Source organism: Lepidochelys kempii, chromosome 6 (assembly GCF_965140265.1).
Source record: "Lepidochelys kempii isolate rLepKem1 chromosome 6, rLepKem1.hap2, whole genome shotgun sequence".
Classification (NCBI taxonomy): Eukaryota; Metazoa; Chordata; order Testudines; family Cheloniidae; genus Lepidochelys; species Lepidochelys kempii.
In genome coordinates this window covers 74,340,992-74,358,741 of record NC_133261.1, presented here as the reverse complement: position 1 = coordinate 74,358,741, position 17,750 = coordinate 74,340,992, and the positions used below count along the sequence as shown (strand labels likewise).

Here is a 17,750-nt window from a genome sequence, read left to right as displayed (position 1 = left end):
TCTGGCACCGACCACCATTCTTAAATGCTATTATAAAGAAAAATTAAAGAGAAAAAATGCCCATATGTAAGTTTATGGGCTGGAATTAATTGAACAGTACTATCACCCATGAAGTATATGTATGGAGTCATAGGTAAGGAGTCATGCTTTGTAGCACTATATCTGAATCTTCTAGCAATTGCTTTCCTCATCTTGTGAACTTTGATATTTCTCTTAAATGTGAAGAGTTATGTCTAACCTTGGGTCTGCTCCTGTGGAATTTGAATTGAAAACAATGGAAGCCTTGCAGGTGCATCAAAGGGCAGCAATTGACCCAGAGTCTTTATTTTTTTATTTTATTTTTTAACTTGGTGCAGTAAATCACTGAAACTTCTGGGCTATTGCAGGGAAACTACTGTAGTGAGCCATTGGACCTCTACAGTTATCTACACAGCCAGGAAATTGGCACATCGCTGGCGTTATTCTACATCACATGGGCAGAGGCGCTTGAGGCGAGAGGTAGTTATAAGAAAGCAGATTTAATATTCCAGGAAGGGCTTCAGCGCAGGGCTGAGCCTCAAGACAAACTACAGTCCCATCACAGGTAAAACTTGCCCCTGGAATGAAGAGAAATGGATTTGTTTTGTATGGCTCTGGATAGGCAACCTGCATAGTGAAATTCACACTGACTTTTTTGCATTTCTTCAGGCAGTTTCAGGCCCGGGTCTCTCGACAGACCCTGCTGGGACTTGAGCAAGATGAGGAGGAGGAGGAGTTGGATCTTCCTGCTATCACTGAAACCCAAAGGAGCTCACTGGCAGAACTGAAAGGCAAGGGGAAGAAAAATGTGAGAGCCCCAATCAGTCGAGTAGGAGATGCTCTTAAAGGTAAGTTCGGCTGGTCAATCCTTATGTTTATTGAAAAACAGTAATCTTGTGATGTCAAAAATACACTTGAGTATAGTATGCAAATAGCTGACACTGGTAGTTAAGTGTTCCTGTTATACCAATAAAATAAAAACCAGCAGGATCTTATTAAAGGGGAAAAGGCAAAATGCCATATTTATTGTGAATACAGAAAGAATCCTAGAAAGCAGTTTGTTATAGCTATAACATTCCATTCAATTTCAACACACACACACACACACACACGCGTTCTGCAAGGTTGTTATCATAGTTACCAGCCTTAGAGTTGAGCAGGGCCTTGTCAGATGCTCATCTGATGCTCCTGGAAGTTGGTTTGCAGAATCACACCCCAAAGTTGTCACTTTCTAGAGTCCATTTTTATAGGAATTTCTTCCTATGCCAGTCTATGGGAATTGCTTCATCATGCTGTTGCTGAATCAATCAGCAGATGGCACATTCCTGACGGCTCCATGCTGCCAGATGTTATCTTGTTCTTTGGTTCTCCCATTCTTGAGGCTGTTGGGTGGATTCCAGTCTGCCCTCCGGGGGTCCTCTGGTTATTTCCACTTGACACCTTCTTCAGCCGATGGACACTGAATTCTTAGGCTGGCACCTCCCTGATCATTCAGTTATTATCCACACCAAGCATCCATCCACATACATCCTCTATCTCTATTTTAATCACAATTGTTAATACAACAAAAGGGCGGGGAGTCTCTGGGTGCTGTTCCTGTTGTTACAGAGTATTGCTTTGAGTCTCTCTCTGTGTGAGTAGTTGTTACAAAAAATTTCTTTGAGAATAGACTCTTCTCGGCCTTCAACACAATTAGCAGCTTGCAAGTTTCACACACAGAGGGAGAGAAACAGTACCAAAAACCAAGAGACCTCTTAATTAGCAATAGCCTGGAATTTAAACAATGGGGAATCAAACTAATTTGTGATTTTAATACAGAACTTCTTTAATATGATCCAACATTCCTAATAATATTCATATACAACTTGTCTCCTTTTTACATCTAGCTGCAAACCGAGGCCGAAGCTTCCAGAACTCAACATCTCAACAGGTGTCAAATGGCCCAAATTTTGCTGTGTTTGATGAAAACACAGCCTCAGTCTCCAGAGCTGAGCTTCCTATACTTACACCACAGCCATGGGCAGCACCCCCAACAGGAAGGGCCAAAGAAAACGAACTGAAGGCAGGACCGTGGAACTCAGGCAGGGTAAGGAGTGGCAAGACTTGTTGGCTAAAAAAGGAGGAGGGAGGGTATAAGAGCAGGTGATTTTTCCCAGTTTCTTTCAAATTAAGTCTACACATGCTATATATGAAGTCAAACTTACCTCCCTTCTTTAGGATTTAGCTTTATTGTAACTCGCATAACAATAACAAAAGCCTCAACCTAAGATTTCTTCCTAAGCCAGGCTATTTCTATAACTTCCTATCGCCACATCTCTGCTTCCAGCCCGTTAACTCCACTGATTTATAAGAAGCTCCCCTTGCCACTGTGAAGTCAATAGATATCTGCTGAGTCTAATCCTTGCTAATAAGAAGGTGCAACAGAAGAGACCTGGTACCCTATTATGGAGCTAGGGCGGTGTGGAAAGGAGAGAGAGAGAGAGAGAGAAGCTGGCCAAGGGTGGGGTAGGAAAAGGGATGGGAGGAAAGTTTTTTTTTGTTTTTTTTTTTGTGTGTGTGTGTGTGTGTATATACACACAAATTTTGGTTAGTCCAGTGTATGAGATGAGAGTAAAGCAGAAGATTAATTAGCTGCAGCTAAATTGGCTTAGTGCAGCACAACCTGTGGAACAGCTTGAGGATGTAGTTGTGCAGCCTTATATACATGGGAAGGTGGTCAGAAACATTCCACAGGTCTGGTGTCTTGAGACCTGAGACTTAGAGTGGTGACAGTCAAGAGTTTGCACCAAAAGCATCAAGAAGGTATTGAGGAGAAGTTGCATCGAGGCAGTACTCTAGCAATGTAGGGAGGCTTGCAGACAGACAGGGAGAGGTGGGTGGAAAAGGGGTTGTGCTTCAGGCTGCTCCTCTTTGAAAAGAAGCAGTTTAGTCTCAGATGTTAGCTGAGAGCAGCTGAAATGAAGTCAAAAGTTTGTTTATATAGGTACTTATGGCCTCCTCCGCTCCAATACGAGTAAGAAAAGGAGTACTTGTGGCACCTTAGAGACTAACCAATTTATTTGAGCATAAGCTTTCATGAGCTACAGCATCCGATGAAGTGAGCTGTAGCTCACGAAAGCTTATGCTGAAATAAATTGGTTAGTCTCTAAGGTGCCACAAGTACTCCTTTTCTTTTTGAGAATACAGACTAACACGGCTGTTACTCTGAAACCCGTCAAATACCAGAGTGACTTGATCAGAGCAGATGGAGAGAATAGATGTGGAAGAGTCAAAGGGCAGTAGAGAATATGATCACCTGAGTATCATCAGAGTGAAAGTGGTTAGAAATCAAACAACTGAGAAGGAAAAGTAGGAAAGAGCAAAGGACACAACTTATGGGAACCCTGAGAAAAGAATTGCCACTAGTTAAAGGGCAATTTGATTAAGAGAATGAAATGTGCTTGCATAGCTAGCATGATGGTCCAAGTGAATGGAGTGTGGTTTACAGTATCTGAAGTTTTTAATTAGGGCTGTTGGTTAATCACAGTTAACTCATGCAATTAACTCAAAAAAATTAATTGCACTGTTAAACAAAGAATAACAATTGAAATGTATTTAATATTTTTGGATGTTTTTCTACATTTTCAAATATATTTATTTCTATTACAACACAGAATACAAAGTGTACAGTGCTCACTTTGTTATTATTTTTTATTACAAATATTTACATTGTAAAAATGATAAACAAAAGACAAAGTATTTTTCAATTCACCTCATACAAGTACTGCAGTGCAATCTCTTTATCCTGAAACTGTAATTTACAAATGTAGATTTTTTTGTTTTGTTTTTTGTTACATAACTGCACTCAAAACCAAAACAATGTAAAACTTTAGTGCCTACAAGTCTACTCAGTCCTACTTCTTTTTCAGCCAATCACTAAGACAAATAAGTTTGTTTACATTTATGGGAGATACTGCTGCCTGCTTCTTTTTACAATATCACCTGAAAGTGAGAACAGGCTTTCGCATGTCACTTTTGCAGCCAGCATTGCAAGGTATTTATGTGCCAGTGACGCTAAACATTCGTATGCCCCTTCCTGCTTCAGTCACAATTCCAGAGGTCATGCTTCCATGCTGATGCTCGTTTAAAAAAAAAATGCATTAATTAAATTTGTAACTTGTTTGTAACAAATTTGTAAATGAACTCCTTGGGGGAGAATTGTATGTCTCCTGCTCTGTTTTACCCGCATTCTGCCATATATTTCATGTTATAGCAGTCTGACCCAGCACATGATAGTTTTCAGAACACTTTCAGTGCAGAGTTGACCAAAGAAGGTACCAATGTGAGATTTCTAAAGATAGCTATAGCACTCGACCCAAGGTTTAAGAATCTGAAGTGCCTTCCAAAATCTGAGAGGGAGGAGGTGTGGAGCATGCTTTCAGAAGTCTTAAAAGAGCAATACTCCAATGCGGAAACTAGAGAAACCAAACCACCAAAAAGGAAAATCAACCTTCTGCTGGTGGTATCTGACTCAGATGATGAAAACGAACATGCATCAGTCTGCTCTGCTTTGGATTGTTATCGACCAGAACCCATCATCAGCATGGATGCATGTCCTCTGGAATTGTGACTGAAGCAGGAAGGGGCATGTGAATGTTTAGCGCATCTGGCACGTAAATATCTTGCAATGCCGGCTACAACAGTGCCATGCGACCGCCTCTTCTCACTGTCCAGTGACATAAACAAGAAGTGCGACTGAGAGGTATTGTAGGTGCTAAAGCTTTATTTTTGAATGCAGTTTTTTTTGTACATAATTCTACATTTGTAAGTTCAACTTTCATGATAGAAATTGCAGTACAGTACTTGTATTAAGTGATTTGAAAAATACTATTTCATTTTTTTTACAGTGCAAATATTTGTAATAAAAAACAAAGGGTGTATTGTACACTATAGTACTACAAATCAATATATTTGAAAATATAGAAAACATCTGAAAGTATTTAAATAAACAATAGAATACTGTTTATTTAAATACTTAACAGCATGATTAATAGCGATTAATTTTTTTAATTGCTTGACAGCCCTATTCTTAATTGTCAAGGGAAATGAGAAGGAAGAAGGGTTGCTAACTTGATGCTTTCTTTGACTTCCTGTTCATAATCTGCAAGGAAGGAAAATGGGGAAGACAGGAAGCACTCAGATGAGAGTAGAGATTATGCTGTTGAAGTATTGGGGCAATCTTAAGCGAAAAGTGGGTGGAAGAGGAGGAAAAAAATAAGATACTGACTGGGTAGTGAGGATTCTCAGCATCTCTGGAAATGAGATAGGAGTAGAAAAGAAAGGGCATGTGTCATTGTTTTTCAAGGCATTGATGGCCATTTGGAAATTTTGTAACTTGACTGCATAGCAGAAGGAAATTGAAGTGCTGGAGAAATATGGAGTTTTATGGAGGCAGGATTTTTAATGACTAAGGAATGAGTTGTCATTGCGGACATCAAAAAGTCTGGGCAGAGAAGGAGAACAAATCAGCCTGTGGGGGTGTTTAAGAATGAATCTTTAAGCTGCTAACATTGGGTTTCTGCTCCCTCAGCGTCCTCGCAGTAACATGAACTCTGGTATAGAGGTGCCCTGTATGCTGCCCGGTTTTACCCCATATGTGGAAGAGTCTGCACAGCATCAAGTCATGTGAGTTTCTATCTCCTCAGAAGGCTTGTACAGTAACTCCTCGCTTAGCATTGTAGTTATGTTCCTGAAAAATGCGACTTTAAGTGAAACGATGTTAAGCGAATCCAATTTCCCCATAAGAATTAATGTAAATAGGGGGGTTAGGTTCCAGAGAAATTTTTTTCACCAGACAAAAGATTATATTAGATTATAATATAATATATGTATACACAGTATATGTTTTAAACAATTTAATACTGTACACAGCAATGATGATTGTGAAGCTTGATTGAGGTGGTGGAGTCAGAGGGTGGAAGATATTTCCCAGGGGATGCCTTACTGCTAAATGATGAACTAGAACTCAGCTGAGTCCTCAAGGGTTAACATATTGTTGTTAATGTAACCTCATGCTCTGCAAGGCAGCACCAATGGAGGGAGGGGAGACAGCATGGCAGAGACAGAGACACACACCCTGTGTGTGTGAGAGAGAGAGAGATGTGCATTGCCCCTTAAAGTATGCTGACCCCACTCTAAGTATACTGCCTTTTTAAGTAGATCAGGAAGTTGAGACACAGGGAACTTAGGGCAGCGGGGAGCTGATACGGGGGCTGCTGGTCCACTGTGGTTCCAAGCCCCCACCAGCTAGCTGCAAAGGGCTGCTCTTTCTGCAAGCAGTGGACAAAGCAGGTGGCTGCCAAACAACATTATAAGGGAGCATTGCACAATTTTAAATGAGCATGTTCCCTAATTGATCAGGGACGACTTTAAGTGAGGAATTACTGTAATGGGAGCTGGCAGAGTTAGGGAGAAGGACACAGCTGCCTTGAATTCTCAAAAGTCTACTTCATAAGTCTATGGCCTTTTTGTCTGTGTGGTGGTAGGGAGCAGCCAAGTCTGATTCAGGTTTGTAGCTATGTTTCCTAGTGTTTTTTGGAACTTTAGAGTCAGCTTAAAAGGGAGTTTTCTTTTGAGAAAAGCTTTTAAAAAGTTTGCATGACAGGTATGGAGGAGTATGTTACTTGGCTTGAATCTAGCTTCCTGCTTGTGCATTGCTCACTAAAATGCCTGTAAATTGCTCTGCTTTTCTCACTTCATAAATCAGGAAAAAAATAAAAAAAATGTTGAGGTTGCTTACCTCTTTCTGGAGAAGGTGACTGGTGTTAGTTATGCTTGCCCACAGCTATCTTGCAGTGGGGAAAGTGAGTGGAACATTGCTTCTTTTTGACTATGTATAAAATACAAAAGCAAGAGCATCAAGGGCTTGATTGCAGCACAGCTTTTCCCAAATTCAAAGGGCTTGTCTACACGATGTGAACAATGCTGCATTAATGCTCTCTAGGGAACTTCTAGTGTCCTCCATCAGAGTCTATACGGGCCACTTAGATTCCATGCACAAAATGTTGATGCACATTAGAATTCACACCCTACTGTTGTGCATTACTGCACTGTGTAGCTAAGCCCATAGTTTTGTATATTGTGTATGGAATCTAAGCCATGCCCTGGAACCATACTACCTAGCTGTGTCCAAAAGTGTATCCTAATCCAGGAACACGTTTATAACAAGGCAAGGTCCTGTCTATGCTAAAGACCTAAACATATCTTACCTGTTATGGGAGTCTCCTGGTACTATATAGTTGGGTCCCCTGACATTGTTTTCTATAGTATAGGTTGAATCTTTGCTGTTTGCACAGTATGGTCCTGCCTACACTTAAAGGGAACAGAGAAATATTTTAAATATGGTTCCACCTAAATTAGCTTTTTGAGTGGTTTGGCCAGTCAGTCTGGATGAGGCTATACCTTATGGGAACAGTTTAGAAAAGTCTGTCTTGTCCATGCTGTGGGCATTGGCCCGCCCCAAACTATGCTTGAAAGAGTTTAACTGGAACGATGTTTACAGAGTGAAAAATAGAATGTGAAAGCTTGGGGTAGAAGGGTCCTAAATAGGTTTAGGTGACTCTTTTTTTAAAAAATTGGCCAAACCCAACTGTGAAGCCTATATCTTTCATGCTTCAAAATCTTCATGCTGGCCTCAGGATTCTCTCAGTTTAGTACTTTCTTAATGTGAAAACGTAAGTTTTAACTTTCCGCATTAGGATCTTTTCCACAGAACTCTTCACTAGAATTTCAATAGCATCATTTTACACAGAGTTAAACAGGTTTCACAAATTCAGTTGTTCACAAGTCTTCATTGACTGTGTGGTGACAGTTGGAACTGTTGTCCTAAGGCTGGCTTTTCTTGCTTGGATAATAAAATGAGAGTGGTGGGAGGTGATTGGTGACAAGAAGATGCAGATGGCAAATGCATCTATAAGGGTCTTGGGGGCTAAAGGCAAAAACTCGCACTCTAGAACATGTGTTACATAGCAGGTGTATACTATTTGACTGGGGCTTGTGTTCATTACCACTTACCCATAGGTGTCTACTTATAAATTTTCTGACATTCCATTCCTTTCTGTTGCCTTTCCTGTTTCAGGAGCTGATTTATGTTGCCCATAGGCTGTCCTGAATTTAAATGGATCCTTTGAGATTATCCATACTTCCACCCATGCTCCCATCTCTGGGGACTATGTGCTGAATGTTAATTATCTTTTGTTCTCTTAGTACTCCCTGCAAAATTGAGTCCAGCATAAATCATGTTTTAAGTGCTCGGAAGCCTGGGAAGGAAGTGGATCCACTACAACGGGTGCAAAACCATCAACAGGACGCTCAGGAGAAGAAAGAGGTTGCAATGTATTGTAAAGAGAGAGTTTATGCTGGAGTAGAGGAGTTCTCCTTGGAAGAGATCCGAGCTGAAATATATAGAAAGAAAGCAAAAAAGAGAAGGGAAGGTATGCATCAAAAGGGATGACCTGAAGTTTCTTCAGATTGATTCAGAAAACTACACTTGCAGTTCCCATTAGGTGTGGCAGCCTTCCTTATTGCCACTGGTGAAGAAGGCAAAGCATCAGGTTAGGACTGTTGCTTCGCACCTGTTGATACGAAGAGTAGAAAACCAGCAACCAGGGACTGAGAAGACTTATGTGGAAGTCTATAATGGGAAGGGCAGTGAGGAGGGGAAAAAGAGGTTCACTGGCTCATCAGTGTTAACAGGTGAACCATTGTGGATGAGAGCACTCCTCCTTAAGCTGTTCCTAGAAAGGAATGTGTGCTGTTTGCCTCGACTATAGGGGTTTATCCAGGAACAGCAGGGATTAAACTGGGTCTGTTTGATGAATGGGCCTTTTTACCCTACCTGATCCTCTTTGGTTCTGTTAATAGTAGGGCTGTCGATTAATTGCGATTAACTCAAAAAAATTAATCGTGATTAAAAAAATTGCTGTTTTAATTGCACTGTTAAACAATAGCATACCAATTGAAATATTTTGGATGTTTTTCTACATTTTCATATATATTTTATGTTGTAATTGAATCCAAAATGTATATTTTTGATTACAAATATTAGCACTGTAAAAATTTAAAAGAAATAGTATTTTTCAAGTCACCTTATACAAGTAGTGTAGTGCAACCTCTTCCTCCTGAAAGTGCAACTTACAAATGTAGATTTTTGATTATTTATTTGGTAACATAACTGCACTCAAAACCAAAACAATGTAAAACTTTAGAGCCTAGAAGTCCACTCCGTCCAGCTTCTTGTTCAGCCAATCGCTAAGACAAACAAGTTTGTTTACATTTACAGGAGATAATGCTGCCCTCTTCTTATTTACTGTGGCACCAGCAAGTGAGAACAGACATTTGCATGGCGCTTCTGTAGCTGGCATTGCAAAGTATTTACATGCCAGATATGCTAAACATTCGTATGCCCCTTCATGCTTTGGCCATCATTCCAGAGGACATGCTTTCATGCTGATGACTCTCTCGTTTTAAGAGGGAAAAAGAAAAACTGTTAATTATATTTGTGACTGAACTCCTGGGGGGAGAATTGTATGTCCCCTGCTCTGTTTTACCTGCATTCTGCCATATATTTCATGTTATAGCAGTCTCGGCTGATGACCCAGCACATGTTCATTTTAAAAACACTTTCACTGCAGATTTGACAAAACACAAAGAAGGTACAAATGTGAGATTTCTAAAAATAGCTACAGCACTGGACACAAGGTTTAAGAATCTGAAGCGCCTTCCAAAATCTGAGCGGGACAAGGTGTGGAGCATGCTTTCAGAAATCTTAAAAGAGCAACACTCCAATGCGGAAACTACAGAACCTGAACCCTCAGAAAAGAAAATCTGCTGGTGGCATCTGACTCAGATAATGAAAATGAACATGCGTCGGTTTGCACTACTTTATATTGTTATCGCGCAGAACCCATCATCAGCATGGTCGCATGTCCTCTGGAATGGTGGTTGAAGCATGAACGGACATGAGAATCTTTAGCGCATCTGGCGTGTAAATATGTTGCAACGCTTGCTACAACAGTGCCATGAGAGTGCCTGCCTGTTCTCACTTTCAGATGACATGGTAAACAAGAAGCAGGCTTCATTATCTCCTGCAAATGTAAACAAACTTATTTGTCTGAGCAATTGGCTGAATAAGAAGTAGGACTGAGTGCAGTTGTAGGCTCTAAAATTTTATATTTTATTTTTGAATGCAGTTTTTCTGTACATAACTCTACATTTGTAAGTTCAGCTTTCACGATAGAGATTGCACTACAGTACTTGTATTAGGTAAATTGAAAAATACTGTATTTTTGATTACAAGTATTTCCACTGTAAAAAAACAAGAAATAAAGTGAGCACTGTACACTTTGTATTCTGTGTTGTAATTAAAATCAATATATTTGAAAGTGTAGAAAACACCCAAAATATTTAAATAAATGGTATTTTATTATTGTTTAACAGTGCAATTAGTCATGGTTAATTTTTTTAATCGCTTGACAGCCCTAGTTAGTAGCCTAAATAAATACCACTCCCCAGGAAGTAGGATGGGGAAACTTTTCCTTTACAAGAGGATCTGGTGTCTGTTACTGGGGGCGTGCAGAGTTTGGGCTTGGCTACAGGGTTACTCATAAGGAATACATAATACTTTAATTAAGCTTTCCTTCTTTAGACGAGTTTCATGCCATAGCACAGCAAACCGCAGAGATGCAGAGGCGGATTGAAGAGCTGGAGAAGAAGCTAAAGGAGAAAGATGATGACCAGCAGAAGAGAACATCTGAGCAGGTATCTTCTTCCTTGTTCATTTGTGCTGATGGCCTACCTGTATGAAGGCAGATGAAAGCTCTAATGGAATAGTGACCCCTCTGTTTTTTATCTTGCTAGTACAGTTTCCTCCCTCTTACTCTGAAGGGATATTTAAATGTTTGGTATAAATAACTCATAAGGCCACCACCCTAATAACTGAAAGATGAGAGAAATATTGTTTTCTATTTTTTTTTCAGTTTATTTTAACTACGATGGATAAAAATTAATGGCTTTAAAAAATCTGACTCTTATTTAAATCTGATTTTTTTATTTTTTCCCCTTTTAAAACTAAATTTGACAACCTACGTTAAGGCCCGAGCTTCTATTAAAATTTGTGTAAATAAAAATATACTAAATGCAAGAGCCCACCTCAAACTTATTTACTTAAAGGCTTCTTTTTACATATAGAATTGGAAGAAAACATTTTTCACTTCTGATGTCAACCCTTGTAAATGTGGCACAGTCTGTCATATGCTGCGCTAAATTTCTATATAATTTTCAATCCTAAAAGTGAAGTGAATGTTGGGGTGTTAACTTTTTTCCAAATATTAGTAATTTGCTGGAAAGTTTAGCTGAAATACTTTTCTTATGTATCCAATGCATTAAGGTAGTTTTTAACTAGAAATAAAAATGCTGTTTAAAAATGCCCAAACAGAATTCTAATGTCCATCTAAATACAGCGAGACACAAATTATGAATAAACAGTTAATTATCTAGTAAATACACTTTCTAACCATGCACTTTATTACATTTATTCACACTCTTAATTTCTATACTAAGCTATGTAATTGCTCAAATAAATGTGTGTAGTTAGGCTGTATTCTCCTGGCTAACCAAGTACCAAATTTAGTGTAAAAACTAGATGTAATTGTAAATAATAAAATCAGCACATCGTTATTGTACCAACCAATGAGAATGAACCTTTCTTGAGAAAAATAAAGTGCATACAGGAAGCATGATTGAAATTTGTTTCAAATAAGTTATCTGCTTTCTGATTTAAATCATCATTAAAATCGGTGATTTAAATCGGTGATCAATCTACCCTGACTTTAACTACACACAGAGTGCTGTGTTTTGGAAGTCGGTAGTATGGCTTGCAAGTTACTCACTGAGTGCTGTCTCTCTCCCCTCTGCCACTCCCACTTTCATGGTCAAAGCCAACAGAAGAGAGGGAGCCTGCAAGAATGGAATCTGTTTTGGTGGGAGCTTCAGAGCCTCTTGAAGCAGAAGGAGAAGTTGCTTTCCCCAGCGCAGTAGCACTCACTGCAGAATCTCTTGTGAAAAAACTGACTGGATTGCCAAGGTAGTGCGGGATTTGCTTTGGGAGCAGGAGGTGGAGAGTCTCTGCCTCAGTGTGGTTTTCTTCGCTTTTTTTTAGTATGTGTCACTTTCTGGGAAGCCTGTTTTTAGTTTTTCTTCATGTTTTTTCCAAAAACATCATACCTCAAAATATACCCTGATCTCGGTATTGGCCTCTGAACAGAATCAGGTATCTGTCTTCAGAGGATTTTAATAATTTTTCTGAGAAGAGTAATGTTTAGCGTTATAGCTGAGTTCAGCTTGCTCATCTACTAAGTATAGTTGGGGGGCTGCATGCATGTATTAAAAACTTGCCTATATTTTGTTCACAGTGAGTCCCAGTTGGCAGAAAATGCTCAGCAGCACGAACAGCTGTGCTCTAAGGGTAAGTTCTGTTTGCATTGATACCATTTTGAGAGACGGCTATGCTGATAGGAAGTAGTCATTCAAATGAATAGCTGAATTGTGTGGATTAGAATAGCGAAAAGAACATGCTTAACTGGCATTGGTCTTGTTCAGGAGTCTCACACGCTCATTGTGCTGTTGATTATTTAAAGAGACTTTCAAATCTAATAATTTTAATAGCTGAGGATCCTTTCTTCTTTTCCTGAGTACAGTTCTAGAGTTTCATACTCTCTTTGAGACTGATATCAGTTTAGAGTGCCTTCTGGAGGAGCTGGTAGTATTCTATAGTTGGACTGCTGTAGGTGAGAATGCTTTTTCTCAGACCTTGTGTACTCTACTTGTTCCTGAAAGGGCGTAGGCTGACTAAATTATCTTCTTGATGGTCAGGTATGAGATTACTATTCCTTATTGACAGAAATAACCCAGCCTCTAGCTGGGCGCTCAGAAATCTAGAGAGACAATGTGTTTTTCGATGACCAGGATGAGCAGAAAGTTGAGATCACACTTAAGAAAAAAGGTACAAGCTATAAAGAAAATTCCAGACAGAGCACACTGGCTCGTGAAGAACCATGCTTTTACTCTCTGAGTTTCTTTAAAATGGCAAAACCAAACGATCTTAACGCTATAAGCCACTATTGTGTGTTAAATGGGATGCTTTTAAGCATGAGTCCAAATACTTCCTGCTAGGACAGGCACTTTGAGCTGTCTTATATGGGTCTGAAGCACCATTGTATGTGCTGTGCAGGAGTATTTGTCTATTACCCAGTCTTTGTTTTTAATTCCAGATGCAGATCTCCCTCCTTCACTGGATCCTACTACATTTTTCTCCATATTTGATGAATCGTCTGCTTCAGAAAACCAGAATGTCAGGTTATAGAATCACTGAAACATATACATAGTAAATTGCCTATTCTACCCCCATACCACTTCCTCTATAGCACAATTATTCATGACTATTCCTTTTTATGTATTGTCTAGTTTTGTCTCACTGCTCTTGGGAGACTCCACAGCCTCATGTTCAGGAAAACAATTCCCCAATATTCATCCTAAATCTTTCTTTTATTGATTTCACACAATTATTCTCTTCTCTTCTCACGGTGCATCTTCTGTCCATACCCCCACCCCTACTACCTTAACAAGATTGTCTCCATTCTTGGTAAGTAGTTTATTGTGTTGGTTTGTAGTTCTAACCTAAAAAGGAAGCAAAGTGGTCTTGAAGTGTTGAGTGAATTAAGTTTCTTGAGGAGAAAAATTATTTTTATCAATATTTAATGCAATGTCACTTTTGTTTAGTCATCCTGCAGGCCACCCACAGAAAAGTGCCCGACGTCCCCTTGCTGTTCGTAAACCTTCAGATAGTATCACCGCCAAGGAAAACATACCGCCAGAAGTCTGCGTAAGGAGAAATTTCCTCTGTCAGCTCGAGAAGGAGTTGTAGAATGCAATATTGCCAAACTTGGTGATGGTATGATAGAAGGACTAATGAGTCCTTGATGGAAACAAGCAGTACCATACTTTTTTCTGAAAGGGATCCCTAGCTTTTCTCTTTCGTTTGCGAGCCATTTTCATCTGTGACTTTCAGGTCACACTGCAAGACTTGGGTTTTTTTAGCTTTCTCAAGTTGTAGCTGATCAGGAGATGAGTGCAGCTTTTTTGGGGTGAAGGGATGCTTTAAAAAACACTAAAGCATCATGCAGTTATGGCATGTTAATGACCATTTCTTATACAACTCTAACAGACCTGGTCCTTGCTTCAGCATTTACAGTCTAGTTGGACAAACATGGAATGCAGACAAAAGGAAAGGAGGATTGACGTGAACAAAAATCACTTGTATAGCAAGCAAATTATAAAAGTTCTGATTTTTAAAGTAGGGAGTGAGATGTGGGGGGGAGGACACTGCACAGAAATGGAAGTTGGTGACAGAAAATAAGGCTATAAAAGTGGACATAGTGAAGATAACTGATGCGTGGTTAGAAACAGAATGGAAAAGGCATTAAGGTGAGAGGGCAAGACGGGAAACAGTAATAAAAAAAAAAAAAGCAAGAAGAGACAAGGTACAAATTGGGGAATGAGGGATAACAAGTCAGAGGGCAGAGTTGAGCAGGATCTTAGCAGTCAAGGTGAGTTTGAACTTTATCCAGAAGTAGGTAATGAGCAAGTGAAGGGATTTGAGAAAGGAAGATAAATTAGGATGGCCAGAGATGTGATTAAGGGTGAATGCTGGATAGATTGAAGAGGAGAAAGGTGAATATCAGTGAAAATGGAGTAGATGACTACAGGAGTTCATGTGATACATAATCATGATGTGAACCATGGCTTGGCTGAAGAGAGGATGAGGTAGGGGCATTTTTGTGTTTTTGGCAGTGTGATAGAGAAAGAAGCATTTAGATTTGGTGAGCGCCAAGATGTGGAGGGAAGAGTAAAAGAGATCCTCAAAGTTGCAACTTTGAGCGATAGGAATAAGACTGGATTTGTCCCCAGTGATGGAGAAAGTAGGCAGGGCAGCTTCAAAAGAAAGATGAGAAGTTTAGTTTTTGCCATGTGTAACTGGTGAGACATCTCTGAGGAGGTATGGGAGCCTGTACAGAAAAGGTAGAAGGGTAAAAATAACAATGGTTGTACATGTAGGCAACCAGAAGGCTAATGGAAAGGAGAAAAGACTGGCCTTCAGGGCAGTGTTTCCTGCATCATGGGTCATGTGTGTCCTCTTCTGCTCCTGCTTACCCTGAGCAGCAGGCAGTGACAAGGGCAGCAGGATCCAGATGGAGGCAGCAGCCAGAGCCAGTGAGCAGTCAGTCAGCAGCCTTTCTCTGCCCTGCACATTGCCTGGAGGCCGCTTCCTTCGTGTGGCTGCTGCCTGGATCCTGTTCTCACTTCCAAGGGGCAGCAGAGTGGGGAGCAGGATCTGGGAAGCAGCAACAGTACAGAGGAAGCAGCTGGAGCTAGCAAGCAGACAACACCCTGGTGGCAACAGTGGCCTGGCCATGGGAGAGAGGGGATCCAGCTAGGGGCTGCAGGAGGGGGTAGGGATGAAGAGAGTAAGGGGCTGTGAGGGGGAGCAGGGGCTGGATGGCTGTGAAGGAAGGTGGAGGGGATATGAGGAAGTAGGAGCAATGGGGGCCCTCAAAAGACAAAAATGCATTTGGGTCACCTTTATTAAAAAGTTTAGGAACCGCTGCCTTAGGGCATGCCCAAAAGTGAAGACTGAGGAAATCTTTCTCCTGAGGCAATTCTAATTACAAAGGCTTGGTTAGCAAGGTAGGAGAGCAGGGAATAGACAGTCCTGAAGTCCAAAGAAACTGAGGGTCTCAAGGAGAAACGGGGAGAGTGGTTGTGTCAAAGGTTCAGGGAGTTGCAGGTGAATGATTATTAAGAAGAGATCTTTGGGATTTGGAATGCGGAAGTCATTAGTGGCTTTGAGGGCTGTCTGTCTTGAGTTGGGAAGGATTTTAATGTTTGACATACTTTTGATTTTTAACTTTTTATAATGTGCCTACAGAGCATACACAGCTTTAGATGGAAATAAATTTTATTCCATGATCTCCTTACTAGTCACTGAAATTCACCCGCTTCCCAGGTGAATGGTAGTAAGCTTTAAATAGTTCTCAGCAACACAATGTTAAACAATAGCTCAGGACAGAAAGAAAATGACATAATTCTAGGTAGGCAGAACTCAGTTACCCAACTGAAACTAAAAGTATGATATAGGAGGAGCATCTGAAGCCTGTGCCAGAGAGATACCTTTTATCCAAGATCAGAAGAGCCAGAAGGGAAGAGAAGTACAAATTTTGATGATTGTGCAGGGGGAAGAAGGGGATGATCAGATGATTCGACTGGCTATGGGAACAGTATAAACTGGAAAAGGAGTGAGAAAGGGGACAGAGCACTGGAGGGAGTAACATGGGTTTAAAAATTAAAAAGTGAAGACCAATTTTAATCTTAATTTGCGTATACAGTATAACCTCCATTACGAACACCTCAGGAATGGAAGTTGTTCGTAACTCTGAAATATTCATAACTGAACAAAACATTACGGTGATTCTTTCAAAACTTTGAAACTTTACTGTGCAGAAGAAAAATGCTGCTTTCCCTTTTATTTTTTTTTTAGTAGTTTAACACAGTACTGTACTGTATTTGCTTTTTTTTGGTCTCTGCTGCTGTCTGATTTTTCGTACTACTTGTTCCAAACGAGGTGTGTGATTGCCTGGTCAGTTCGTAACTCTGAGGTTCTACTGTAAACTGTCAGAAAGCAGAATGATATACAATTTGCATTATTAATCAGCATAAATACCAAGGACATCCAGTAGTCTGCCATGTGGAAGTTTTCAGGAAGGAAGCTAAGAATGAGTAACAAGTTATGTTACTTCTTGTGCTTTTTGTGTTGGAGAGTAGGGGGAGGTAGATATCTTCAGAGGTTTTTTATATGTGACAGGCTTTTTAATAGAAACTGTTCAAGACCAAAAATAAAACAAAATCCAGAGGCCGGGTGGTAGCTGTCACCTAATTTGTTCTGCTTTCTACTTGTTTCAGGATGAGCTCCATGGAATTGAACCCTTAGCTGAAGATGCAATTTTGACTGGCTCCTACAAGAACAAAACCCTTTGCCCCAGCCCAGAAGATACCTGTGACTTTGTTAGGGCTGCCCACTTGGCATCCACTCCCTTCCATGGTGTAGTGGCACAGAGAATCCAACCTCCTACCAACCCAGAGAGTACCCTGAAGGAAGAGTGTCCAGAGCCTAAGAGCACATCTCTGAGCCAGCAAATCCCTATTTGTGAGGGTATCTACAATGAAACTCTTTGCATTAAGAAGCTGAGGTAATTCTCTGTGGAAATACCATATGCCCTTTTTTCCTGTTTGAGTCTTTGGTTGCTGGGAGTCTCTCTCCAAAGATTAGATGTAACAATATTCTTAGTAGAGCCAGGTGTACTTAGAACACCATTTTTCCAGCTCAGTCCAGGATTTGGATTGCATTTTGCCATTCTTTGAGATGTTACACCAATAAAATAGAAGTCAGTGTTCAGCCATCAGTCACAGCATTGCTGAAATGTTTAACTTCATGCTCTCTGTATCTAAATTAAAGCTGAGTAAAAATTTTAGCCAAAAAGATTAGAGAGGATAACCAATTCCTGTTATATTTCAGGGTTTCCTACTCTCTTGTTAATATATTAATGGTTTGGCTCATGAGGACTTGTCCAGTCTCCATTTCA

At 40.1% G+C, this 17,750-nt stretch overlaps 1 protein-coding gene across 3 annotated transcripts in view; it reads left to right on the top strand.

Annotated features, from left to right (window-relative positions):
• BUB1B (BUB1 mitotic checkpoint serine/threonine kinase B) overlaps positions 1-17,750 on the top strand; it is a 46,627-nt gene that overhangs the window by 4,980 nt on the left and 23,897 nt on the right. For all 3 annotated transcript variants that reach the window (XM_073348804.1, XM_073348802.1, XM_073348801.1), the window contains exons 5-15: positions 387-583; positions 688-866; positions 1,905-2,104; positions 5,588-5,682; positions 8,263-8,489; positions 10,703-10,815; positions 11,994-12,139; positions 12,468-12,520; positions 13,326-13,410; positions 13,834-13,936; positions 17,071-17,357. In XM_073348804.1, the coding sequence (XP_073204905.1) occupies positions 387-583; positions 688-866; positions 1,905-2,104; positions 5,588-5,682; positions 8,263-8,489; positions 10,703-10,815; positions 11,994-12,139; positions 12,468-12,520; positions 13,326-13,410; positions 13,834-13,936; positions 17,071-17,357 (1,685 nt within the window). The remainder of the gene's footprint in view (positions 1-386; positions 584-687; positions 867-1,904; positions 2,105-5,587; positions 5,683-8,262; positions 8,490-10,702; positions 10,816-11,993; positions 12,140-12,467; positions 12,521-13,325; positions 13,411-13,833; positions 13,937-17,070; positions 17,358-17,750) is intronic.